The following is a 27,085-nucleotide window of genomic DNA, read 5'->3' as shown; positions in this document are numbered from 1 at the left end:
CCTCAGTTATTCTGCTATTGATTACTTCTAGAGAATTTTTCTTTTCATTTATTGTGTTGTTCATCATTGTTTGTTTGTTCTTTAGTTTTTCTTCATCCTTGTTAAACGGTTCTTGTATTTTCTCCATTCCTACTTCCAGGATTTTGGATCATCTTTACTATCATTATTCTGAATTCTTTTTCAGGTAGACTGCCTATTTCCTCTTCATTTGTTTGGTCCAGTGGGTTTTTACCTTGCTCCTTCATCTACTGTGTGTTTCTCTGTCTTATTTTGCTTAACTTACTCTGTTTGGGGTCTCCTTTTCACAGGCTGCAGGTTCATAGTTCCTGTTGTTTTTGGTGTCTGCCCCCAGTGACTAAGGTTTTGGTAGTTCCTTTAACAGCCTAGCTTATTGCTACCCAAGGCTTTATATTTTCTGAAATGTTCTTCGACTAGACATCTGTGACAAAGGTGGCTTCTTCATTCAATCTTTATTTACATGTCATCCTACGTGAAGTGTGTTCTTGGCCACAGTTTCTGAAATACCATTTCCTTTGCTCTTAGGTTTACCCTTACCTGCTTTATTTTCCTTTAGTGAACTACAGATCTTCCCTGGTTTATGATGGGCTTATGTCCTGATAAACCCATAATAACTGCAAAATACCATAAGTTGAGAATGGGTTTAATACACCTAGCCTACCGAACACTGTAGCTTAGCCTAGCTTACGTTACACGTACTCAAAACACTTACATTAGCCTACAGGTGGGCAAAATCATCTAACACCAAGCCTGTTTTATAATACAGTGTTGAATAACTCATGTAATTTATTGGATACTGTACTGAAAGTGAAAAACAGAATGGGTGTCTGGTACTGAACGGTTGTAAGTGTCTTGGTCGTTCACCCTGGTGATCACATGGCAGACAGGCACCTGCAGCTCTGCGTCTGTGCAGCATCACGAGGGACTATCTACCGCATATCAGTAGCCCAGGAAAAGGTCAGAATTCAAAATCTGAAGTACGGTTTCTACTGAATGCATATTACTTTCACACCACCATAAAGTCAAAAAATCGTAAGTCAAACCATTTTAATTTGGGGACCGTTTGTAATTACCGCCTGACGTGGTATATGCTCGTGTGTGTAGTAGCACATCCCTGACTCTCCCCAACTCGCGTAAAGGATCCAAGAGAGCAAATGTCTTGTTTCGTTTGCTGCTCTTTTACAAGCTCCTAATATGGTGCCTACGTATAGTTAGATGCTTAGTAAGTACGTGTTGAATGAATTAACGAACTGGCGTAGATAATGTAGTTGTTTATATTTGAAAACACTTTTACATACACTATTTTATTTGATTCCCCGAAGTAGGAGTCAACAGGGGGGCAAATTTCTTTTCTTGCACGTTACACCTATATACACTGGGTCTGATCCCAAAATGATTTCCATAGTGACAGAAAGCAGATCAGTGGTTGCTCAGGGGATGACGAGGATCACAAAGGGGACGAGGGAATATTTGGAAGCAATCAGGTATTCATTATCCTCGTTGTGGTGATAGTTTCATGGGTATATGCATATATCAGAACTTTCCAAGTTTGTACATTTTAAATACGTACAATTTATTGTATGTTATTTCCCCTCAATAAAGCTGTTTTGCAAAAAAACACATTAGATAACTTTCAAGATCATGCAACATTTTAATGGCAAAGTTTGGAGCCACATCGGCAGTGTCCTTGGGTCTTTATTAACAGTAACAATTTACAATTTTGTTTACATATTCCTCCACGTTGAAAAGGGGACTTTGATTTTAAAGTTTGGAGATGTTCTCCATCACTTACGCTTCATCCCTTAAATTAAGTGAAAATCAAAGAGCCAAAAGTAATTGGATAGTATTTGAAGAATTGCAAGTTTATAGAATTTTCAGATGAGCAAGTTAGAGAATTAAATGATTGGACCGAGGTCACCTAGAACAGCAGGTTTGGCACAGGAATTAGAAACTGGATAACCCCGAATTTTGTTTCTCAGCATAAAAGCCACATTTCTCTTCCTTCCATTCTTTATTGACAAATTGTAATGTTTTTCCCCCAAAGTACCGAAAATATCTGTTTCTCAAAGTCCTTTGAGTGTGTTTTCTTTTCCTCTTTTGTGAATGAGGCGTTCTAAATGCCTTCTGGCATGTACAAGACTCACTGCGAAGCTCTTTTTTTTTAAATTTACTATTTAAGAGAGGGACCCTCTATTGAAAAAAAAATACCAATAGAACTGAAGTCAGTGAAGATATCAGCAAGATGTATGTGTCAGGTCAAGTTAAGGCTGAAATCCCATCTCATGTAGTCAAAGAGCCACCCTTTAATTAATAAATCTGTTCCTGAGAAAGCAACCCTTCTCAAATTGATCAATATTTTTCTATTTAAATGGACCCATTTTTTAAATTTTCTGCTGTATGCTACTGAGTACTTACTGAATGCGGAATATACAGAGGGATACAAAGAGGTCAGCCTAACTGTCAAGGAGATGGAATAGAACAAATGACAGGTATTTTGGAATGCAAGGAGCATATGTTTTTGAGATTCTTAAGACCATTTTTTTTGTCTTGTTTTGAATTGTTACTGAATCTTTACCTTTTAGCTTTAAATTGATGGTTTATCCCCTTTATTTCACTAACATTCCCAAGACCCTTGGTCAAATAATTTATAATTGTGATTTTAAGCACATTTGAGTACTAATAACTACTTAAAAGTTATGCTTGGTGAATTCTTTCATAATATTAATAATTACTCCTTGGTTATTTATTATGAGAAATTGTGTGTATGCATGTATATGTGCATATGCACATATGTGATTTTCTTAAATTGGGACAACCTTTTCCATTATATTTGCAAGCATCACTCAGTAATCTTAGGCAACCCTATTTGGGCAGAGAGAAAGAAAACAATGGAAAATTAAAACTCCAATGTGATTATTTTTCCATTTGCATCACATCTCACATCTAAACAGACACTGGGATGTTTCCTTGTGTCTAGCTATGAACATTGAATATTTTTAGTTTCTCTTTAGAATTGGAGACTAGACATACCAGTAGGAAGTTGCTAATGGAAATTGATGCTTTTGCTTCTGGCCAAGCATACCACAGAGATCATGGAGGTAACATCCAACTCATGCACAGAACATGCCTTATAAACAAGAGAAGTCATCGCCCAGGGTAGATTAGTAATATCTGTGTAGAAACAAGCTCTAGCTGGATTGCCAGATACCACTGTGACTAAAAGTTGTTTGTGTCTGCAGAATTCTAAAAGAAAGATCCCTTGCAATTTTTTACATTTGTTATAATTTTCCATTAAGGTTGTAACAATACCACAAAAATGTTTGGTCAAAAAAAAAAAAAGAAATCTGAATCTTCTAAAAATACTTCTCGTATTACTGACGGCATTTGAGCAGTGTCTCATATGACTTGCTTTGCCAGTCGTCTGCAATCCTTTGGGACTATTTTGAGACTGGATTACCCAATGCTTTAGCTTAAGTTCTCCATATTTTACAAAATCCCCTTCCAGCTATGTGACAGAATGACTAGTAAGTTCTCTATAAGCACTGTCTCCAATTCCCCTCCTGTGGTTTCTCTTGAACCCGTCCATTCAGAACTTTAGTCCCACCACTCCATACAAACAGCTGTGGTCAAGGTCACCAGTGACCGCCCCGTGTAAATCAGCCCTCTTTTCATCTGACTTCTGAGCACTCGACATGCTAGGGCTTCCTGTCCTTAAGACATGAACTTCTCCTGGCTTCCTGGACGCCTCTCAGTCTCAGCCATCTTCTGACCTCACCACCCGCTCCTCTTAGATCTTCTTTGTTGACTCCTTTTCAATTTCTCACCCTTAAACACTGGCCTCAGCCCCCAGACCACTTCTGTTCTCAGCTATGCTAGTGCCCTCAGTGGTCTGATCAAGCCTCCTGCTGCCAAATGTCACCTATATGATTGTCTTGGTCAGCTCAGGCTGTCATGACAAAATACCATAAACTTAGTGGCTTAAACAATGGAAATGTATTTCCTCACAGTTTGGAGGCTTGGAAGTCCAAGATCAGGGGCCAGCATGGTCAGGTTCTGGTGAGGCCTCTCTTCCCGGCTTGCAGATGGCCACCTTCTCAGTGTGCCCATCCATGGCCTTTCCTTGGTGCCTATGCATGGAGAAAGAAAGAAGGTAAGCTCTCTGGTGTCTTATTTTATAAGGGCACTAATCCCTTCATGAGAGCCCCACCCTCATGCCCTTATCCAGACCTAATCACCTCCCAAAGGCCCCACCTCCAAAAACTGTCACATTAAGGTTTGGGGCTTCAACATATGAATTTGGTGGGGGGGACACAAACATTCAGTGCATAACAATGATAATGACCCCTCTGGCCCAGACCTCTCCCCTGAAGTCCCCAGATACATATTTCACATCACCTACTTGACATCTCACCCTTAACAGGTCTAAAAATGAACTTCTAATTCCCCCAACAAAACCTACTTCGCCAACATCAGTCCATTGCAGCCCTCCCCTGCCAGCTGCTCACACCAAAACCCTGTCATTTTCCTTGATTCTTTTTTTTTTTTTTTAATCTCATTTCACATCCAATCTGTCGGGAAATCCTGTCCACTCTCCTTTCATACTATATCGAGAAATCTGACCACTTTTTACCACCTCTAATACTCTGCCCAGGTCCAAACCACCATAATTCCTGTGGTCTCCTGATGTTAATCCTTGTCCTATTTAGTCAGTTCTTAACAAAGCAGCCCTGGTAAATAAATCACACCTTTACCTTGTCTCATCTCCGCTCATAACCCTCTGTTGTTTTCCTAGCTTATCGAGAGTTAAGGGTCTACACCATCTGACCACTTGCTTCCTTCCTAATCTCATCTCATCCATTCACTACCTCTCACACTGTCCTCCAAACACACTCGTCCTTTACTGTTCCTGGGACGCACCAGGCACACTCCTACCCTAAGAAAACTTGCTCCTCTCTCTGTCTGGATTGTTCTTCGCCCAGATATCTGCAAGCCTTGCTCCCACCCTTCTTTCAAATATCTTATCAGCAGGACATCCAACTACTGGGAATAAAATAGCAATGCCCCACTCCCGCCCCACTTCTTTCTGCCCCCCACACTCTGTTTTATTTTACTCCCTGTTATTTGACACATTCTCCACTGTCTCATCTATGAGCTTATTGTCTACTGTACATCAGTACAGGGCTTCCCCAGTGGCACAGTGTTTAAAAATCTGCCTGCCAATACAGGGGACCTGGGTTCAAGCCCTGGTCCGGGAAGATCCCACATGCCGCAGAGCAACTAAGGCCATGCGCCATAACTACTGAGCCTACGCTCTAGAGCCCGCGAGCCACAACTACTGAGCCCACGTGCCACAACTACTGAAGCCCGCGCACCCAGAGTCCATGTTCTGCAACAAAGAGAAGCACCGCAATGAGAAGCCGGTGCACCACAACGAAGAGTAGCCCCCGCTCACCGCAACTAGAGAAAGCCCGCGCGCAGCAACGAAGACCCAACACAGCCAAAAAAAAGACTGTTAGGAAACTTTTGTACATCAGTAGAAACTCAGATCTCTGAGCTTACCGTTCTACAGCTCACCTGTATTACACCCAGGTACTCGATAAGTATTTCTAGAAGGACCGAAATCTGTCTTTCATGCTAATCCTGCTTAAGTGAATGCAGTGCCGCTGCTCTAAATCTGAAACAGCCCCGAGTTTCACCAACGTTTCTCCCTTCCTAAAGTTTTCATTGTGGGATCAAAATAACAATTCAGTCTCCTTTTGCTCTCAGTTGTTTTAAACGGCACACACACACTGTGTAGGCTGAAGTACTTGTCCCGTGGAAAGAGTACAGAGTCTATGATTCTGCCTTCTGTTATGCTTGTTTTAAAGCATAATGTTTATGTATCAGTTGAACTGCTATTATAGAAGATAAAGCTGGGAGAATGCATAGATGCCTGGATGTGATAGTAATTTGGGTTGGGTCTTGTGTCTCCCGGTTACTTCCAGCCTAGGGGAGGGACTCTACTTGTCCAGTGCCTGTTGTGATGGGGCAGCCCAAGACGATTGCTTGATAAATTCTTTAGCCTTTAAAGCAAGTAGAGGTATTATGGGCTTATCACTTCTTTCCCAGGGCTTTCAGTAGGAATACCAACAATTGTCGTTTTGATCTTGAGACATTTAGGGGTGGGATGGGGGGACTCTTACCTCTGAAAGCAGGGAGAAAGGTTATTGACGGTACGTCTGGAAGCAGGGCTTGTACTTTGCTGGCAGTGATGGGAAGACCTGGGGACATGGATCTGGGCAGGACCACTTTGTCATCACGGTCCCTTCCCACCCACCACTCCCAGAGCTGCTTTTGCCACCCTCGGACATCTGTTCTTTATTGTGATCGTGTGGTGGAGAACAGAAGCTACTTTCAAAAGGCAGCACTGAAACTCCAAAGGGAAATGGGGAGGAAGAGGAAGTAGCCATGTGTCATGTCTCTTAAATGCCTCTTCAGCAAGTACCAGAGGAAACAGAAGGTAAAGGTACGATAAAGTCTCTTAGGGTCTTTTGAGGGGAGACTGGAAAGCTCAGATTGTCAAGCCCAGCCCTGGAAATTCATGTCACGGGAACCAGTGCCCAGAGCCAGCCACTGCGGGCTGGAGGTGGGGCCTTTGCGGGGAGGGACTGTGGCTTCATCTTGTTACCCTCTTGCACCTAGAATTCCACTGGCAGCAACTCTCTTTTTCCACTTGCTTATAAAGCAAGAACAGGCATACAAGGATACCTCTGTCAGATATTAGATAAACCTTACAAAAGCTTTGTAAAGCCCCCTTCCAACCAGGACAAGGGCCACCAAGTGACCTAGGTTGGCACACTTGACCGGCAGGTCCATCTCAACCCCATTCTCTCTTCTCTGTGGCTCACACCCTTGAACACACGACTGTGATCCTGAGCGCCCATCCGGGCCTTAGAGAATGCCGTGTCTCTTGGGACCGCCTTTATTCCTCTGGCCAGGGCTGAGAGAAGGACATTCCAGATCTCCCCAGAGGGGCAGGGTGTGGAGAGGGCTGAAGACAGAAGACACAGAAGAGGCTTCCAGAAGAGCCACACCCTCTGGCGTGGGCCCAAGGACACAGGAGGAGCGGCAGGAAAGACACAGGGAGAGGGGAGCAGGCAGGCGGCCAGGGACAGGCCTTGGAAGGGCCTCACCCACCTCTCGCTCGATCACTGCCCACTCCAGGCTGGAGTCCGGCTAGATTTGTCTGGGAGGGTCCACAGGGCAGCTGTGGCCTGTTGTGGCGGAGGGGAACATTTATTACAGCCTGGGAAATCCTATTGAAAGGCTCAGAAGAACCCAGTGGTGAACAAACAACAGAATAATTAGCACATAATCATCATGGTAAAAATGTGAAGCTTAAAGTCACCGAAGCAGTTCATCAGTGTAAACAACGTGGAGACACTAAAAGCAGCTCCGTGTGACTCAGCTTTCCTGCCAACATTCAACCAAAAATAAAGTAAGCAAATCTCTGGAGAGGTAGAGGACACTCAAGTACCCTGGTGCATGAGGACCGCTCAAAAAATAAACGTAAAATCACCTGTCGCTAGAAGATTCTATTCCTAGCGCTGAGGCTAATGTTCAGGAAACTTTCCTCATCCTTCTGTGTCACAGAGCCTGCCTGGGGCAAGATCACAGAGGCTCCCATACCGTGTGTCTAAATATCTTTAAAGCTGTAAATCAAGCCGACAAGCTATTAGATAGAATATGTTCTAGCCTCTCATGCTTTGACCAGTATACCTTCGTAACAACGTAGAAAGGCACTTTTGCTTTTAGTGTTTTTGAAATTCTCAGAGTCCTCTGCTGGATCATGAGGCAAAGGGGGGTCCCCCTCACCCCCTACCTGCAGCAGTGCCCCTTCCTCCTGACTCTCCCTCCGGCTCTTTTCTCATTTCACTTGTGAGTGATGCCCGACTGCAAACACAATCTCCCTCAACGCGCCCTGCAGGTGCCCGAGCTTTGATTCCCCCCCCCTCAGCACTTGGGGTGCACATGCCGATGTTGGGGTGAGGGGGTGCTCCAAAGTGTAGCCCCCAGGACAGGGCCCCTCTGCCACCTACTCATCCAGCACGTAATTCAACCCTCATTCCATCAGGACTTAAACACATAAGCCGTGCCCTTCCATCAGATATAGACGTGTGTAACTGAATCCCTTTGCCGTACAGCAGAAATTAACGCAGCACTGCAAATCAACTATGCTTCAACTAAAAGCAATCAGATCACAGGCATTAGGGAAGCTGATCATTCCTATGAGAGCTGGCACCGGATGGGTCAGTTCCTTTATGTTTCTCATGTGACGGAGCAAGTCTCTTGTTTAAGAGCTTTGAAATGAAGGCGGGTGAGATGTGAATTCCCCTAATGGCCCACGCCCTCTTTCTCACCACTCTCCTCCACAGGCCTGGGAGCAGAAAAGCAAAGAGTGAGATGTGAGTGTTCTGGAATATTCGTCAGTGGCTACCTATGCTCAGAGTATCACCCTTCGACCAAGGCCCTCCCGGCTTTCCGGCTCCATTACCTGCGTGGGTGCTGCCCCCCACCCAGGCCTGAGGGTGGCAAAGGCCAGCTGCTTGCAGACAGATGGGTTTTATCCCCCAAATATTTCACTGAGGCGCTGGGGAACGGATGAGTCCCATGAGAGTCGCAGATGGACAGAGAGTAGAATTACTTGGGCCAAGAGCCCCGACGGAAGGCTGGGCCTCCAGAGGAGACCAGGATGTGGAGTCCAGGAATGAGAGTGAGGAAGGGAAGGATGCAGGAAGAGGTAGCACCAAAGGCTCTTTGGGGTCCAAGCATCCCACAGTTACTGCTTTTAAAACATGAATTTGAAAAAGTGGGGAGTCTGTCTAATGAAATAGAATCCACAGATATGGGTCTACTGGCATTTGTTTACAACATTTGTCATCAAAGGATAATTTTTATTTTTTGTCATTCACGTGACTTAGGTAAAAGTATAAGGAAGCAGCACGGTTCCCATTTACCCTGAAAGTTTCCTCTGGAAATTGTTGACGATCCTGAGGTTTGCTTACCAGAGGAGAAAAGAAGTTTGTCCTATCAACACCTCCCAATGTCTTTCTCCCCCAGTTCAGGGACTGGACAGGTTGTCTCTTTTCAAGTAGAATAATTTTCATATAATAATAGAAAATAAAAGAAATTATGAAGAATAAAATTCATAACACTATATATGGGTGGGTATTTTTAAATCTACATGTAATTTATAGAAAAATCAGCATTTCATACCAAAAAGTTTTCTAAAGATATATTCATTCATCCATAATAATTACTGGTTATTATTATGTAAGACACTAATAATTTAGTATAGAAGAAAATAAATTTCCGATTAACTCAGATGGTTTCTCACTAATGTCCATAATCTCTGGGCTTAAATCTGCTAATCAGTATGATTGAAGACCATGCACGATGTATAAATCTCCTAGTGGGATGGGTATATATACATTTTGATTTATAGTCAAAGTCTTTCTGATACTTGGAAAACATTCATTGGAAATTCTGTAAAAGTTGCACTTTTCATATCCATAAAAGGCCAATTAATTTTTTTCTGGGACCATGATAATTGTACTTTTATACTTGTGTTCTTCAAGAAAATCTGCTTCCTTTTGTGCCCTTTACTCTTTGGGTCTGTATTATAGAATTTCAACACCCACTTTTTTATCAAAAGCCAAGGAAAACTTGCAAATTTCCATAACTACATCCAGGTTTAAGCTCCTAGGTCAGATCTGGGTGCTCTGTGGAAGCAACACTATTTAGATAGTATTATTTTAACACTTAAAAGAAATGATTTATTTTTTAATTTTTTTGGTAGGAAAAAGTACAGAAAACCTAACAATATAATAACATAGTAGACATTACTGAAATTAAACAGATACTCGCATCTGTTTAACACCTAAGAGGCAGAGTGGCACAGTGGTTAAGATCATTAGCTGGGTGAGTCATACAGGTTACTGCTCTTTGCCTCAGTGTTCCTCATCTGTAAAATGGGGATAATTACAATAGCAACCTCATAAAGAAGATTAAATGAGTTAATCTGTTTGGAGAAGGTTTAGATCAGTGCCTGGCACACAGCAAGTGCTATGTAAGTTGTCAAATTTTATTTTTTTTATTCCCCCCCGCAAAGCTTATCAAAATATAGTTAGGCTGACCTCTGGTAGCCCTCAAATTTTAAAAAGAAAGGTAATATTTCTATAATAGCTTCAGGCTTCATATGTTTTTAAAGAAATAAAATGTAAAACCCCATCTTCTCTCCTCCCTCCTTCTTCTTTCCCAGAGCTAACCGACCCCTGCAGTTGGAGAGTATAACTGCCATGCAAGTTTTGGTGCTTGTGCTATATTTGGTACATGCATAAACAATATATATTACTATTTTGTGTTATAAAACTTTACATAAATGGGATCATACTGCATGTATCCTTTTGTAACTTTCTGTGTTCACTCAACTTTACCTTTTGGAGATTTATCCATGTTGGTAGATGTGGTTCTACTTCATTCATTATGACTGTTGTTGACAATTCCATTATATGAATGAACCACTGAGAACAAATCAATGAGAAATAGTGCCACAGTGAGCACCATGGAGCCGGTGACCACACATGAGATTTTTATCTGTGATGGATAATTTACAAGAAATAGCGAGCTTACAGTATGCACATCTGACATTTCACCAGGTGCCCTAAAATGATTGTGCAAGTTTTCACTTTCACCAGCAGTGAATAACAGACCCCGTTTTCCCATGACTTCACCAGTAATTGAGGTTATTGGATTTACTGACTTTTGCCTATCTGGTGGGTATAAAATAGTACATCATTGTTTCCATTTTTATTTCCATAATTACTAGTGAGATTGGGCATTTTTATATTTATTGGCTGCTGGGGTTTCTTCTGCCATGCATTGCGTATTTATATCCAATTTTGCATATCCACCATTGCCCATTTTCTATTTTCTTATTGATTTATGAGGGTTCTTTAATTATTCGGACTACTAATCCCTGGTAGAGCATGTGAGTTATAAATATCTTCTTTCAGACTCTGGTTTGTCTCCTTTACTTTGTTTTCAGTGTCTTTTGTAGTACAGAATATTCATTTTAATTAAGCAATACTTTCTGGGAGTTACCTGACAGTCCAGTGGTTAGGACTCTGCACTTTCACTGCCGAGGGCCCAGGTTCAGTCCCTGGTCGGGGAACTAAGACCCAGAAAGCCATGTGGTGTAACCAAAAAAAAAAAAAAAAAAAAAAAAAAGGCAATACTTTTCTCTGTGGTTTATAGTTTTTATTTCTTTTAAAAGTCTTTCCCTCTACCAGTATGCAAGGATATAACACCATGTTTCATTTTATTTCATAGTTTAGCTTCTCACACACAGGTCTTTAGTCCAGTAGGAATCTATTTTACTTATGTTGTAAGGAAAGGGTATATTTTTTACTTTTTCCATATGGTGCACCAATTTTCCTGACACTGTTTATTGAATAGTTGTTTCTCCATGGACTTGTACCACCATCTCAGTCATACCAAGCTTTCAGAAAACCTGTGTCTTCTTCTAGGCAATCTATTTTGTTCCATAGTCCTGTTTGTTCTATCCCTGTGCCAAAACCACACTGTCCTAACAGTGTTGATATCTGGTAGGAAAATACTCCCTCTTACTATTGTTCCTCAAAATTGACATATTGTTATAAGTGGTATGTTTTTATCAAACTATATTCTCTGATTTTTTTCTAGTATTGGGGGTTGCTTTCGAGTCTCTATATTGATCTTATATTATTCAGTCATATTCTAACACTGTGTCTACAGGTTTCCTTGGATTCTCTGTTATATCATCTGAGAATAATCACAATTTTGGTGATCCCTTCCAATCCATATGCCTTGTATTTCTTTTTCTTGTATTGACTGGGACTTTAACTGCAATGATAGCAAAAATTCTGAATTTGAAGAGAATGCCTCTAAGATTTCATCATCGAGTGCTATGCTTGTCGGAGGTTTTTGGTGGATGCCTTTCACCACATTAAGAAAGTTCTCTTTAATTCTTTTTTTTATTTTATTATTTTTTAATTTATTTATTTTAATTTATTTTTGGCTGCGTTGGGTCTTTGTTGCTGCACGTGGGCTTTCTCTAGCTGCAGTGAGCTGGGGTTACTCTTCGTTGCGGTGCGAGGGCTTCTCATTGCAGTGGCTTCTCTTGTTGTGGAGCACGGGTTCTAGGTGCACAGGCTTCAATAGTTGTGGCACGTGGGCTCAGTAGTTGTGGCTCATGGGCTCTAGAGCGCAGGCTCAGTACTTGTGGCACACGGGCTTAGTTGTTCCGCAGCATGTGGGATCTCCCTGGACCAGGGCTCGAACCCCTGTCCCCTGCATTGGCAGGCGGACTCTTAACCACTGTGCCACCAGGGAAGCCCTTTAATTCTTAAGTTATTGTATTTTTTTTTAAATCATGGATGTGTTTTGGATTTTTCTTAACATTTTTCTGACACTATCAAGATTACTGTAGAGTTTCTCTTTACTTATTTATTATTGCAGAACATATTAGCACTAGATTTTCTAGTGTTAAACCATCTTTACACTCCTGAGATAAACTCTTCTTGGTCATGATGTACTTTTTTCATACATTGCTAGAGTTGCTTTGCTATTATTTAATCTAGGGGGTTGCATTTAAATTTGAAGTCTTTCCTTTTATTACTTTCCTAATATCCAGGTGAATACTAGCCTTATAAAATGAGTTGATATGGCAATGTTTAATTTAACCAGCAGTTCACCGTAAGTGTAAGAAAGAATCCGGTTACAGTTGTAGTATACGCACAGTTATGTTTCTCACAGCATTTTCTTATAATATATATTTTTTATAATTTCTGTTGCTGTTTTTCTTCTAACTTCATTTTTTTTTTTGGCTGCATTGGGTCTTCATTGCTGCATGCGGACTTTTTCTAGTTGTGCCGAGCGGGGGCTTCTCTTGTTGCGGAGCACAGGCTTCTCATTGCAGTGGCTTCTCTTGTTGCAGAGCATGGGCTCTAGGCGCGTGAGCTTCAGTAGTTGTGGCAAGCAGGCTCAGTAGTTGTGGCACATGGGCTTAGTTGCTCCGCGGCATGTGGGAGCTTTCCGGACCAGGGCTCGAACCCGTGTCCCCTGCATTGGCAGGTGGATTCTCAACCACTGCGCCACCAGGGAAGTCCTTATACTATGTTTTGCCTTAATTGTCGAGTAAGCTTTAAGATTAAATTATTGACCCAGCTGCTGTTTCTCTGAGTGACTTTGCACTGTAACCTCTTCATAGTCAAGTGTCTAACTCTCCATGTAAGAGGGCAGTAAGACCCACTAGGAAGGACTGGCTCATGGCACCAGAAATCAGCATCTTAGATGTGCACACCTTTAACACAGCTTGAATTCCAAAAGTTATCAACAGATACCAGTGTTTTTTAGAGAAATGCTTTGGGATGCTCACTTCAACAGTATTATCATTTCACTTGAGTCCCAACTGTACTAATTTGTCTGGAACAAAACCAAGTTAAGGGATTAAGCACTCACGGTGCCGTTACTAAGACTCTGTGTCAAGAATGAGTACCTCCCAGAAGGATCTCTGTCCACCGACTGCTGTCAGTCAGGTTGTTGGGTGGGCAAGACTCTATCATATTTAACTTTTATACAAACTTATTTTTTAACACATCCTGTCATGATTCTAACACGTGTTGCTCCACAATCATGACTCTTTAAAGCACATTCTAAATTAGCATTTCGCTTAAAATTGCTGCTGTAATTCTTCAGTCCCTCATGAAGACTTTCCATAGGGTCTTCATCGTTCTCCAGTTATAACTCATAGAAGATAAATTAGTTAAAAGACTTAACAAAGTCTTGCCTTGTCTTTAAATATCACATGTCTGAAAGAAATAAGAAAATATCGGATTGATATAATCCATTTCAGTTACTGCGGCAAAGATTTGGTATTTACCTAAATCAAAGACACTAAAAGCTGAGAGTAAAGTTATTCCCCACCCCTCCCCCCCCAGAATAAAAGAGCATCCAGACTTCCTGTGGAGAACAGATTTTCTATTATCTTTTTCTTCCGTGCAAGGCAACGCTCAACATCTTGCTTTGTCAACTACTTGAAAAGCTATTCTGTAGGAAGGGGCGTGGCAACCTGAGTCCTCTCCGGGATGTGAAATGTTTCCGACATCAGAGGGCATGGTAGCCCTTTTCAAGGAACACATGTGGCCTGGTCTTCAAATTGCTGCTGTGTCTGAAACAAAATGTCAGCTGGTGTTGGACCTGAATTGTTAACTTCTACATAACAGTGTCATTTATGGAACCACTGTGTAGGTTAGAACACAGGGTGTGACCCTTGGTTTACCACTGTACCTCCCATTCCTGGCACAGTATAGAGGCTGGTCTCTTGAATGAATAAAGCCATCTCTACAAGTCCGTCCAAGGTACATCTCAGTGCATTACACTTCTTTTTTAAATCATAAGACTCTTAAATTCAGTCTCTTAAGGATAACACCACGACATTAACTATCCTAGAATCTTTCGCTTGTATTAAATACCAATGTCTTCCCCATTTCAGATGCCAATTTACATTCTACCAGCTCCACTTATAGTTTAATATGTTCCCCTCCCTTGGCCCATCACTTCTGGCTTAAAGAATTACCCAATTAACTGAATAGGAACCCTAATTGGCCAGTCTCTTTAGATCTGTGAGGCCCAATTAACTGAATAGGAGCCCTAATTGGCCAGTCTCTTTAGATCTGTGAGGGTCATCTTTTAAGATGATCGAATCAAAGCATGCTAATTTGAGAAAATATAAAAAATATAGAAAATCATGAAGAAAAGAGCATCACCCAGGAACTTACCACCCAGAGACAACCTCTCTGGACATTCATCAAATAGGAAGACTAAACCATGAACCTGATGAAACCAAGGTTCAGGCCCCTATAAATAAATGATTTACTTTCATAATGAATTTTATGTTTCTAACTTGGTATTCTTATTCTGAAGGAGGTCCCTCAAAATTGTAATAAGCTTCAGGACCCACAAAACTTGGATCCCTCACTGCCATTAAGGTGATTAATTGATTTTTTAACATCTAATTCCTTTCTGTTTTGTAACATACTTTGCCACTTGACAAATTTTTTTCTCATTGCCATTTTCTTTTAGAATTCCTTTTAATAACAGTGTAGTGTTCCAGTGAATGGATTTATTATATGAACTGATTTATTAAATGAATCCTCTAATGTTGGAATCTACTCTTCCTCCCCCCCCCCCCCCCGCTTATTCTTATAAACGATGATTTATTGAGCATCCTGGTAAGTATATCTTTGTGCATAAATGTGTAGAAGTTGAATTACTGGCTCAAACCATATGTGTATTTTGGGGGCTTTTGACGCATATTGACAAGTAGCTCTTTGGAGAAGTGGGATCAACTTTCTTTCCCAACGGTGGTTTGTGAGGGAACTCATTTTCCCAGCTCCTGTCAGCACTGTTTATTTTATTGTAAAAACTTTTGCTAATTTCACGGGTATAAAAAGCTATCTTATTATTTGAATATTTATGTTTTTCTTATTAAGGTGAAAATTGTCAGTTTTCCATCAGAAAGTACTCTGAGAGCTCTTTATATTTTTAGGGCATTAGCCATTTGCCAGTTACAATGTGTATTGATTCGCCTAGGCTTAAACTGGATTTGGGGGACGGAGGCATTTAGGTCATTTGGAATTGTCACCATCATCTGCCTGCAGAAAATGCCGCTTAGGGGAAATTGTAGGAGGCACTCCAGAAGGCAAGCCTACGTCTGATTAAGTTGTGGCCACGTTACCGGGAGAATTGAATCTGTTTCAGCTAAAAGATATCTGAGCATCTATTATGTGCCTAACACTTTACTATCTGTTACCCTTTGATGAATACAGCTAATTGTGATGCAGAATTTCGCAGAAATGCAGAAGCCATGCTTGCAATTTCAATAAGACATACTTGAGAAAAGTTCCTCAATTCTTAATGGAAAAGTGTTGGCGGCAGATGGCTCAGAGATAGAGCACGTGCTAAGCAGAAGTGGTGGGAAAGTCCCCCAAGTGGGTGGCACAGCGTGGAGAGTGAGCGTGCTTCATAAGGTCACAGAGCAGCACGATGCCCAGTACCACTATGATGTCCTAGGAATGTGGCGTGATTTGGGGTAATAAGGCAACGACGGGAGGCTGAGGTCTGTTTTAGTTGGTTTGGGCGGCTGTGACAAATTACTGAAGACAGGGTGTCTTAAACAACAGTGTATTTCCCACAGTTGCAGAGGCTGGGAAGTCCAAGGTCAAAGTGTCTGGGTAGGACCCACTTCCTGGTTTGCAGTTAGCCATCATCCCATTGTATCCCCACAAGCCAGAGAGCAGAGATAGAAAAGAAACTCTGCCATGTCTGTTCTTACGAGAGTGCTAATCCCACTGGGGAAGGGGCTCCACCCTCATGACCTAATTACCTCCCAGAGGCCCCACCTCCAAATGCCATCACAGTGGGGATTAGGATTTTAACATGAATTTTGGAGGAACACGAATATTCGGTTCTTAGCAAGGTCACACAGTGAAAATCGTTGCGTGCCATATGAAGATAAAGGACATCTTAGAAGATGTCCCGCATTCTGGAATGGATTCTGAGATTCAGAAAATTATGAGGATGTGTAACACGATGTGACCTGCCAAGTACACTTAATTTTTTGCAGAATGTCACCAAGAGTTCTTGGTGACAAACACACGTTCCATTTGCAGAGCCATTGAGATGGAAGAACCCAAGTGTTCAGGCTTCTCAGAAGGTCTGCAAGTGCTGTGAGGTTCCTTCCAACACTCTTGCTTTCAGGGCTCTGCGCCTTCCCCTACTCCCCCAGCATGTGCATTATTTCTAACCATGTGTCATCATTTACTTCAGTTGACTTCAAGACAGGAATATTTTTTCCAAGCTGCCCCCATCATGCTTTCACATCTTCAAGCAGATGGTCAGGCTAAAAGTGTGAGGGCAGCTAAGATGGTCCAGAGAGGCCAGCTAGAGGAAGTGGATGTGGCTAAATGCAAAATTTTAGAGGCTAGGCTGTGTGCTTCCAGGCAGAGAGTGTGGCTTCTGCGGATTGACAAAGTGGGATATATAAGTTAGTTAAGCCATTTTACCACCTGTAACTTGTGGCAAGTTACTTGGACCTTCTGAGCTACCTTCTCCGTATCTGTGAAATGGGGCCATAACACCGACCTCATCAGAGATGCTGATTCAGTGAAATTACATGCGTACCGTTCCTGACACACAGCAGACATCCTATAAATGCATTTCCCATGTCCTCTTCCCTTCTTCACAAAAAGGGAGTTTATCATCTAAAGTCCTTCAGCCTTCCTCTGAATCTGGAACAGCCAGCACTAACTCAGCGCGAGGGAAGAACGCCAGAGCATGCTGAATCTCATCGCCGTGCCAACAACACGCCATCGTAGATTCAGAAAATTCCTTCTGAGTTTAAGCATTTCTACATACCTTTCCCGAACTGAGAAGGCAGAGCGAAGCAAGTGTAAGAAGACTCTTCTCCTCTGTGTGTAAAGGCATCTTTTCCGTCTTCTGTGGATTTTCACGACCCGTAACTGGACTTGTGTACCCAGCTGGCAGCTGTACCAGCCAGACCCCGAAGTAACTGTAGTTTAGCCCCAATCGTTTTTTTCACTCAGAGCAGCCTACAAATTCTATTTCAAGCACACACACGTACAGAATGCAGATGTGGGAATGAAAACCAGGCCCTTTCGGGGAATGAGGCCATGATATTTGACTGTAGTGAGGCCACTAGTGGCCCATGTACAGGGGCCCCACCCAGGCATAGTCGGGGCTCAGACCTCAAGAGTGGTTTTGGCCTTTGGGTATGACATTAGCAATCACGTGGACAGTCACCACATCTCCCGTTCGGGGCAAAGACGTTGCACAATCTATGATCAGACAGGCTTGAAAGGCTTTTTCTGTACACTGAAAAACGTGTGACAGCATGGAAATTCTAGAAAACTAACTCTCTGAAGAAGCTAAGTATCACGCAAAAGGTCTGCTCCGATCAAGGAGATGGCCACTTCAGAACGTGCTTCTCATGTGTATCCAAACCAGGAACGAGATTCCTAGGCTGTTCGCATCATGCAGCAAAAGCTCTTATAGCCCAGATGGATCCCAAAATGAACATTCCTTTTGGATGACTAATAAATCATTCATTCATTCATTCATTCATTCATTCATTCAACAAATATTTATTAAGAACCTACTATATCATTGGTAGTATCACAGGTACTAAGGATGCCCTGGTGAACATCAACAAGAAACATTTTTAAAGAAGTCCCTGGCCGAATTCCCTGGCGGTCCAGTGGTTGGGACTCTGCTCTTCCGCTGCCGAGGAGGCGGATTCAGTCCCTGGCGGGGAACTAAGATTCCACCAGCCGTGAGGTGCAGCCAATAAATAAATAAATAAATACATAATAAAAAATTAAAAGGAGACAAGAGGAATTGGATATATTTTTTTTAAATCCCTGGCCTCATGAAGCTTCCATTTCGGCAGGAGAGACTGACAATAAACAGTAGTAATAATGAAAATATGAGTTACAGTGTCTAGTGAAAAACACCCAGGAAGAAAATGAAGCAGGGATGGGGTATGAAATATGAGACAGAGTGGGTGCTGAAATTTTGGAGAAGGTGGTGAGGGGAGGCCTCGCTGGCAAGCTGACTTTAATGAAAGACTTGATGGATGGTTTGGATAAATATAGACTTAGATCAAAAATATTTCCTCCCGGGTTTTCGAGGCTGTGTCTCCATTGTCTTTGGTTTCTGGGCTGCTGTTAAGAAAGCGAATGCCCTTCTGACTTCTCCTTCTTCCCTTGTGACTTTCTCCACACCCACTGGGAACTTGTAGGAACCTCTGTGTTTCCCCTGCCATCTGGAACGTCTCAGTGACAAGCCTGAGTGTGTTGAGCATTTCATGAACACTTTCAGTCTCCAAGCTCATGTCCTTCAGTTTGGGGAGAAAAAAAAAAAAATCTTATAATACTTTTGGAAAACTGCTCTGTTTTTCCTGACCTCCTTACCCAAATCCCCGTTATTAGGAATTGAGAGGCTCTGAAGTCATTCTCTATTGTTCTTACTGGTTCTCACCTTTTCCCCTCTCTTAGTTGTTTTGCTGCCCTTTTTGAGATTTCGTCAACTTTTTCTTCTCCACTGAATTTGTCATTTCTGTTCTCATGGTCCCCAGAGCTCGCTCTTGCCCTCCAAATTTCCCCTTTTCTTGGACTGTCTCATCTCTTCTGAGTTTCTGTTTTCTGTTTATTTCTCACATGAAAGAGGCTTTATGAAATGTCTATTAACCCTTGCTAGTCTGTTCATGCATAAGCGAGGCACGGTTGTCCTCACTGGAGGCTTTTATATATGGCCCAGGGTGCTTCACGATAGAGTGACCGGACAGAATCTAAACCTTACCCTCAAAAATCTGTTGGTCTGTTCTTGGAGGACAGTCAGCTTTCCTCCAGTTTCCTGACCAAGACGTCAGCCCTTTGCCAGAATTTTGTCAGAGGGCACCTCATGCACCTTCCCCTGTGCCTCGTGACCCAGAATCCAGTCCGTGGGTTCAACCTCTTCAGTGGTTCTGCTGTGGCTTTGGGCAATCGCCTGGCTGAATGGGGTAGACAGGGGGATGGAGGAAGTGTGTTTCACCATTACAAAGATTCAGCCAGCCCTCATGCTTTCCACTCACTCTGCGTTCTTAGCTTCAGAAGGATCTGGTGCCTCTTTTCCTGAACTTCCCTGGCCCTGCAGTTATGCAGAGTTCTGTGCTTGAAGACCTAGGTGTCAGCTTTCTCTCGTCTGCTGTTGTCTCCTCTCTCCTCCCCTTAATTCTTTGATTTATGCTTTTTTAATTCTTCATTGTCATCTGAATGGAATTTCAGAAGGAGATGGACATAAATTGGTTACATGAACTGCCATATTTAAGCACAAGTCACATTCTGTTCTGTTTTGAGTCTCTCCTGCCAAAAATTACTCTATTGGTCCTGGTAGAGTGCCTCAGGAGATTCTCACAAGAAGTAGGAATCAAAACGAAATGTCAGGATCTTCCGTCCCGACGCAGTTATCTATCTCTGAACAACAAGTGACCCTAAACATAGTGACCTAAAGCAACCACAATTGTTTATTTGCTCAAGATTCTGCCATTTGGGCAGTGTGTGGAGGGGGCATCTCATTTCTGTTCCACGGGACATCGGCTGGGACAGCTCTCCTGGGACTGAGGGTTCCCCTCTCAAGATGGTGCACCCACGTGACTGGCCAGTGGTCCTGGCTGGAGAATGGCTGCTCAGCGGGGGCCGTCAGTCAGGGCTTCCGTTCTTCTTCATGTGGCCTCGGTTGGGCTCCATGGACGCTTGGTTCCGTGAGGGAGCGTCCAAGACCACACTCACCAAGAAGGCAAGCTCTCTTGTGCAAACTCGTATTGAGCTTCCGTTTTGCATCACACTTGCTAGTGTCCCATTGGCCAAAGCAGGCCACATGGCCAAGCCCGGACCCCACGTGGGAAGGGACACTCCACAGGGCCATGATGGCTGGGAGGCATGGTTCATGGGGAACCACATGCCCCCTGGAAGTTTAAAATGCTATGATCCTGTGCTTGTGTTGTTCTTTGTGTAACTGATTTGTTCCATTTTCTTTCTGACACGTTGGGGCACCAGGCTCTTGTAGATATTTTCATTTGATATAAGCATTCAATATGTATTAGAGCCACAGAAATGCATTTCCACTTAAAACATTTCTGAATGGACATAAAGACATAACCTATGTCGTTTACCTATGGCTATAATGATTGTGTTCCTGGTCAGTGAAAGACGTGGGAAAAAATTCACCCTATGGGGTCAAATTCCTAAATATACCTTTCAAGGGAATTGAGTATTGTTGTCTTTTGCCTTAGGTTACCAAAGCTTAGCTTCTTGTCCTTTTGGTTTTAAAATAGTTGAAAATGAGCCTCTTTAACACCTGCCTGGACTCCAAAGAATAAAAGTGGGTATTTACATCATAACCAGAGAGTGCATTTCTTGGACATTCCAAACACATGTCTCTTGTGACGTGCTTTGCAAGCGTGTCCGGAACATTCCTGCCTGTGGTAGGGCAGAAGTGGCTTAGCTTGTGCTGTGTGCCGTGTGAGCCTTGGTCTGTGGCTGATAACTGTGTCCATCTTGTGTGCAGGGGTTCTTTATCTCCAGTATGGAGATGAAACCAAGCAGCTCAGGATGCCGAATGAAATTACAAGTGCAGACACAATCCGTGCTCTCTTCGTAAGTGCCTTTCCACAGCAGCTCACCATGAAAATGCTGGAGTCGCCCAGTGTCGCCATTTACATCAAAGATGAAGGCAGAAATGTCTATTATGAGTTAAATGATGTCAGGTAAGCTGTTACGTCATTTGTTCGTGTGCGTGTCTCCGCCATCTTGCGTTGACGGTTGGTACCGACTCCTTATCTCTTTGTGTTCCAGTGAAGAAAGCACACCTGTTGTCCTGGGCAGGTTTATTTTACCCAGGTGTGAAACCACTATCTGGTTTTCTAGAACTTATTGACAAGGTTTGGTTTACAAAGGTGAGGACAGACTTCTCCCACACAGATCTTTGTATGTTACTTCTGAAAGGAATGGAAGAAATGAGCCAGTCTGCTGTTTATCTAAGAGTTAGGGGAACTAAGGCCCAGAAAGATCATATGAGTTGAAGGTTATACTTACAGGTGGAACTTAACCAACTCCTTCTCAAGGGTTCTTGTCATCACAGACAGAGCCTGTAGACATTTTAGGTAATGATCTCACTGGCCTATTCTTTATACGAACAAGTTAGAATAGAAGCAGCGGACTCTATGCTATTGTCCACAAGAAAGGAGGCCAAGAAGCATTCTCCTTTTCCATTTCTTTCTTAAATAGTTGGCCTTTACTAAAGGATCCCACTTTCTCAGTGAGCTTTCTCCTGGGCTTCTAGTAAAATGTACTCTAAAATGAGGCTAAATGGAGTCATGCTGTGGCAGGTGGCATGGAAAGAGAAACATCTTTATCAACCGCAGTGGTGTTGTGCATAGAATAGAAGAGACCATCTGAGCTCTTCCAGCCAAACAAGCCTGAGAAACAGGACTTAAATCAACGCAAGTAAGCAGTCGCTAGTATAGCCGCTGAACATTCTAGAGCGGAAAAAAATGATTGAGCGACTCATCCAGCCCTTTCATTTGATGGGACCAGAACCTCAGATGCATAAATGTTAAGACTTACTCAAGATCATGTAGCCGATTAATTTCTAAACCCAGACCCAAACCTGACTGTCCATATTCTTGGCCAAGAATTTTTTATTCCCTCAGAATGTTCTCCCCTCAACTCATCTGGGCCCCAAGTTGGACTTGTGGATCCCTTCCCTGTGGGGATAGCAGACTTTCCTGTTTCTTCATCATGGAATTAATAGGAACTACTTTTTTAAAATATGTCTTTAGTGCATAATAAATGTAAACTGATAAATATCTAACAGTGATCTGAAATGACATATTTAGGCATGTACCAAGGCATATGAGTAATTTAGAGCTTTCAAGGTTCGACACATGCCCTCAGGTATAGGTGCTATATCTGTTACCCAACCTTCCTGCTTTTTAAAAACATGTTTCAATATTCATGGGTTTCAGAAAATTCACGTTTGTTTTTTGAAATAAATTATTAATCAAGCTGTCACAAAAAACCCCTGAATTTACAAAGCATAAACTTAAACATGAAGTAATCACACGATATTTAGAGAGTATGTTCACAGTAATATAATCCCATGTAGTGGTTTAACATGGACAACCATCTTCTTGAATGTCTGCGTTTTGCAGTTAGAGAACTTGAGGGATATGGTAATAATAAATACACATGAAACTACACAAAGCCACTTCTGATTGTGGAGCTCAAGGCTGATGAGATTATTGTAAGCAGTTGGACCCCACTGTCTTGCAGCCCGTGCAAGAATTTTTGTATTACAATGAGTCACGATTTTTCTAGAGGCTTTCCCAAGCCTCAGAGTATGACTACTAAGACTTCCTGCACACATTCTTTGGGAATGTTGTGACGTAGTCACAAAAGGAGAAATGGGAGGGACGACAAAGAGGAAAAGGTACCCAAAACTTCCAAACTGAGATGATCTTTCTTGATGCAAATTCACTTGATAAAATATTGGATTGGCCAAAAAGTTCATTCTGGTTTTTCCATAAGATGTTATGGAAAACCTGAATGAACTTTTTGGCCAACCCAATAAACGAAAGCAGAGCTTGAGAGAAGTGATCACTTTAAACAATAATAATTTTCAGTTAGTTTGTTTCTATTTGCGGAAGTGATGGTCTCCTTGATTCTTAGGCTGCGGTACTGATAGCCTGATTTTTTTAAAATCTCATTTAAAATGTTTAAGTGGAAAGTCCTTGGTTTATAAATTTGTCTATAATTTTACTTTTCAGTGTTTTGATTTACATATAAAAAGTGGATCTAAAAATATTTAAGTGGATAAAATGTGTTTATGTGGTGATGATTATAATATTTATGTGAGATGATCACATGTATGTCCTTTCCAAAGAATTATTATTCTTTGCTTTTATGCATAAAATGCCCCAAGTATATTTTATTTTATTTTATTTCACCATCAGCATTAAATAGAACCTCGCTCCTTGCAAGAAAAAAAAAAAATGTAGCGTGTAGATTTTACCTGAAGACACTGGCTTTAGTCTTCTAAACCCAGAGACAAATTTCATTTCACATCCAATATTTTTGAAGTGACGGTATATTTGTTAAACATTTGGTTCTTTCATCATAGTGTTGGGTTCTCCATCTTTTCCTTAGGGAAATGCTACAGAGAGTTTAGGCTGAAATTCTGTGTTGTAAATGTTGCCATGGTAAATGCAAGCTGGGCCTTTACTGTTGGTTCATCTTGGATGAACATGTTTCTAAATTAATAAATCAACCTCCTGTGTTTTAAATACCTTCAGACCCACACTGAGTTTTTTTCATGGCTCAAGTAAGGTTTTCAGTTTCTTTACATCGTCCCTTGGGACTTTGCCCCCTCCTCCTCCTCCTCCCAGCCACAGGGTGAGTTCCTGCAGTGAATCCCCACATCCTTTTCTTCCGCAACCTCTTTACCTCCTAGTAACTTAGTCCCTTCTAATAACAAGGACCGCACGCCTCCCCTTAAGCAGACTTCTAATGAGCTGCTTGAAATTTGGAGCAACCGTGCAAGCTAGTCATTGCTTTAAAGCAACCACTGACGGGTATTTGATGGAGGGAAGCAAGCCTCGTCCAAGGATGCTCCACTTCGTTGAAAACAGAAACACAACCCAATAATCCCAATGATTGCCATCAGCCCACAAAACATGTGGCTGCAGCTGGAGGAAAGGAACGTGTCTTCCTGCACAGGGTTCCCTGAGCTCACCACGCTGGCACTGGCAGGAATCACAGTGTAGACGGGGCTAAACGTTCCTGGGGGTGTCCCTTCTGCTGATGAAAGCCGCAGGTAGAGGGCGAAGGACTTCGTAGACATTCCTAAGCTCTTAAATAATTTTGAGGTAGGCTCTTAGCGAATTGCGGTTCTGTCCTTTGCAGCAGTACGAGTGACTCCAGGGTTCTAAGTGTTTTCAGAGGGAGAGACAGACCAGTGGAAGAATTTATCCGCTGCTTTTCCTGTAATTCAACTTGTATGTAGAACAGTAGTTTTAAAAATCCACTATGGAGAGAAGAATCTAGTAAAATTTTTAAATGCCTTCAAAAAAGAAAAATCCACTATGGAAGAAAAAAAAGGCATCGTAAAGATACTAGTTTTGATCTTTGTGGTACTTTTTTTTTCTGGACTGCAAATACATTTTCTTTCCCTTGCTTGAGGTGTTTGAAGGGGAAAAAAGCATTTTTCCTTTGCATGTATTCGTGAGATAAGCAGAAAACCAGGTGTCTGGGCAAAGTAAACAATTAAATATTTAAATATTAACCAAATCCCTTTGAATGTATTGTAAATATGGGAGCTTTATTGTTTCTTAAAGTGTTAGCTTTCATTACCCAGAATCTTGGAAGAAGGTTTATGCTACCCGATGTTTACGGGTGGAGAACTACGGGGAAAGAATAATACTTTGCTGAGGGACCAAAATAAAAAGGAAAGGAAAGAAAAGCCGAAGTCATTTTTCTCCTTTGCCTTATTTATTTTTGCCTATTTTTATGGTAAAAGAACGTTTTGCCTGGTTGATAGCACACAACGGCTAGATTGTCTGTGGATGTCTTTTACCTGATTCTTACGGGCAGACGGAGGAAATGGCCAAAATAAGGCTCCTTTCATCTGCCACAGTTATTGATGTTTTCGATTCCAGGAACATTCAGGACAGATCCCTTCTCAAAGTGTACAACAAGGATCCTGCCCATGCATTCAACCACACACCGAAAACTGTGAACGGAGACGTGAGGGTAAGTGTCCCTGTTCTATTTTTACTTGAATTCTGTGGGTTGAACCATCCCTCCTTCTGGCGTTGGATCCCTGTGTAATCACACCCAAACACCAGATTTGGGGGGTTCTTACTGCTGTTCTTGTCTGATAACTCAGTATTTGTTCATTGGTAGAGAAATCAGATTTCCTGATCATTTGGAGTAAAGGGATTGAAACAGGGCTTCACACATCCTAATTCACCTCTAAGCATGGAGTTTAGTTATATCCTTACTCCAGGGGGGTCCTGAAAATCTGTACATGAAAGGGTTCTTGGTCTATAATATATTAACTTACTTAGAGGATCTCTTGCTGTTTTTTCTCCAGTTAAAAACAAGGCTAAGATACCAACAACAGCAAAGCCCGTGCACAACTGCATGTAGAATCTATTAATATCCTTATATCTGCTATTCCAAGTCCTAGCAGCCTAATTAAATTATTCACCTCCTAATTCAGGACTGTTTGCTGTTATAACAGCAAATAGTGTTAAATATTATCCAATGTCACCTGAATTGTGTTGAGGGCAAAGTACAAAAATCCGCATGCTTTGTGAGCTAAAATTCTCTAGATTTAGATCATTGTAGAAGATTATCCAAACATTCAAAGCACACAGGGATATTCTGAAGAATAAAAACAGGGAAACTGAAAAGACAGATTGTAAAATCACACTAATGCAAGTCCATTAGAAAGGGATTGAGTTTCTAACAGTAGCGCTACGTTCCTCTGCAGTAAAAATGAGAAGAAAGAAAGACTAACTTCTCCAGATGCACCTTCCCCCTACCCCAACCCATCGCCCCACACAAATTTAGAAGGTGCCTCGCCATTTTATATCATCCTTTCTGAGGATTAGCACTGGATGCTGAAAAGAGTTTTACTAGAAGAAAAGTAAATGAGGAGGTCCTATTGCCAAAGAAACCCAGGCACTGTCTGTCCTAGAGTTGCAGTAGTGTTCTTCAAGGTCTGTGCTTCCTGACAGTGGGTATTAGTTTTTGTACTGCTGCTGTAACAAATTATCACGTATTTGGTGGCTTACAATGACACAGATTTACTACCTTACAGTTCTAGAGGTCAGAAGTCCAACATAACTCCGGTGGACTCAAATCAAGAGGTCACTGGCATTCCTTTCCAGAAGCTTGGAGACAATATGTTTCCTTTTTTTCTCCAGTTTCTAGAAGCCACCCCCATTCTTCATCTTGTAGCCCTTTTCCTCCATCTCTAAACCCAGCCAAATAGCATCTTTCTGACCCTGCTTCCCTCATCACACCTCCAGCCCTCCCTCTTCCTCTGTTAAGGACACTTGTCATAACACTGGGCCCAAGACTCCAGAATAATCTCCCTGTATTAGGGTCAGCTGATCGGCCACCTTCATCCCCTTTTCCGTGTAGTCACAGGTTCTGGGGACTAGGACAAAGACATCGTTGTTCTGCCTACCACACAGGGTCTGTGAGTTCAGGACCAAGAGGCCAGGAGGTAAGATAGAAAGTGCTGGGAGAATTTCCATGTCATTCTGGACTGGAAGATGAGTGATGACATTGTGGGATCAGAGCCTACACACTTTTGGAGGAAGAGGCCTCTTACATTCTCCACGGCTGCTTTTTTATGT

General features: G+C 42.1%; 1 protein-coding gene across 14 annotated transcripts in view; it reads left to right on the top strand.

The window, feature by feature from the left end:
- The window catches only part of KIAA1217 (KIAA1217 ortholog), a 774,831-nt gene that overhangs the window by 634,331 nt on the left and 113,415 nt on the right, over positions 1-27,085 (top strand). For all 14 annotated transcript variants that reach the window (XM_029236747.1, XM_029236752.1, XM_029236745.1 and 11 more), the window contains 2 exons: positions 21,226-21,424; positions 25,373-25,466. In XM_029236747.1, the coding sequence (XP_029092580.1) occupies positions 21,226-21,424; positions 25,373-25,466 (293 nt within the window). The remainder of the gene's footprint in view (positions 1-21,225; positions 21,425-25,372; positions 25,467-27,085) is intronic.

Source organism: Monodon monoceros, unplaced genomic scaffold (assembly GCF_005190385.1).
Source record: "Monodon monoceros isolate NGI ecotype Baffin Bay Population unplaced genomic scaffold, NGI_Narwhal_1 Super_Scaffold_21, whole genome shotgun sequence".
NCBI classification, from domain to species: domain Eukaryota; kingdom Metazoa; phylum Chordata; class Mammalia; order Artiodactyla; family Monodontidae; genus Monodon; species Monodon monoceros.
This window is presented reverse-complemented; position numbering and strand designations above follow the sequence as displayed.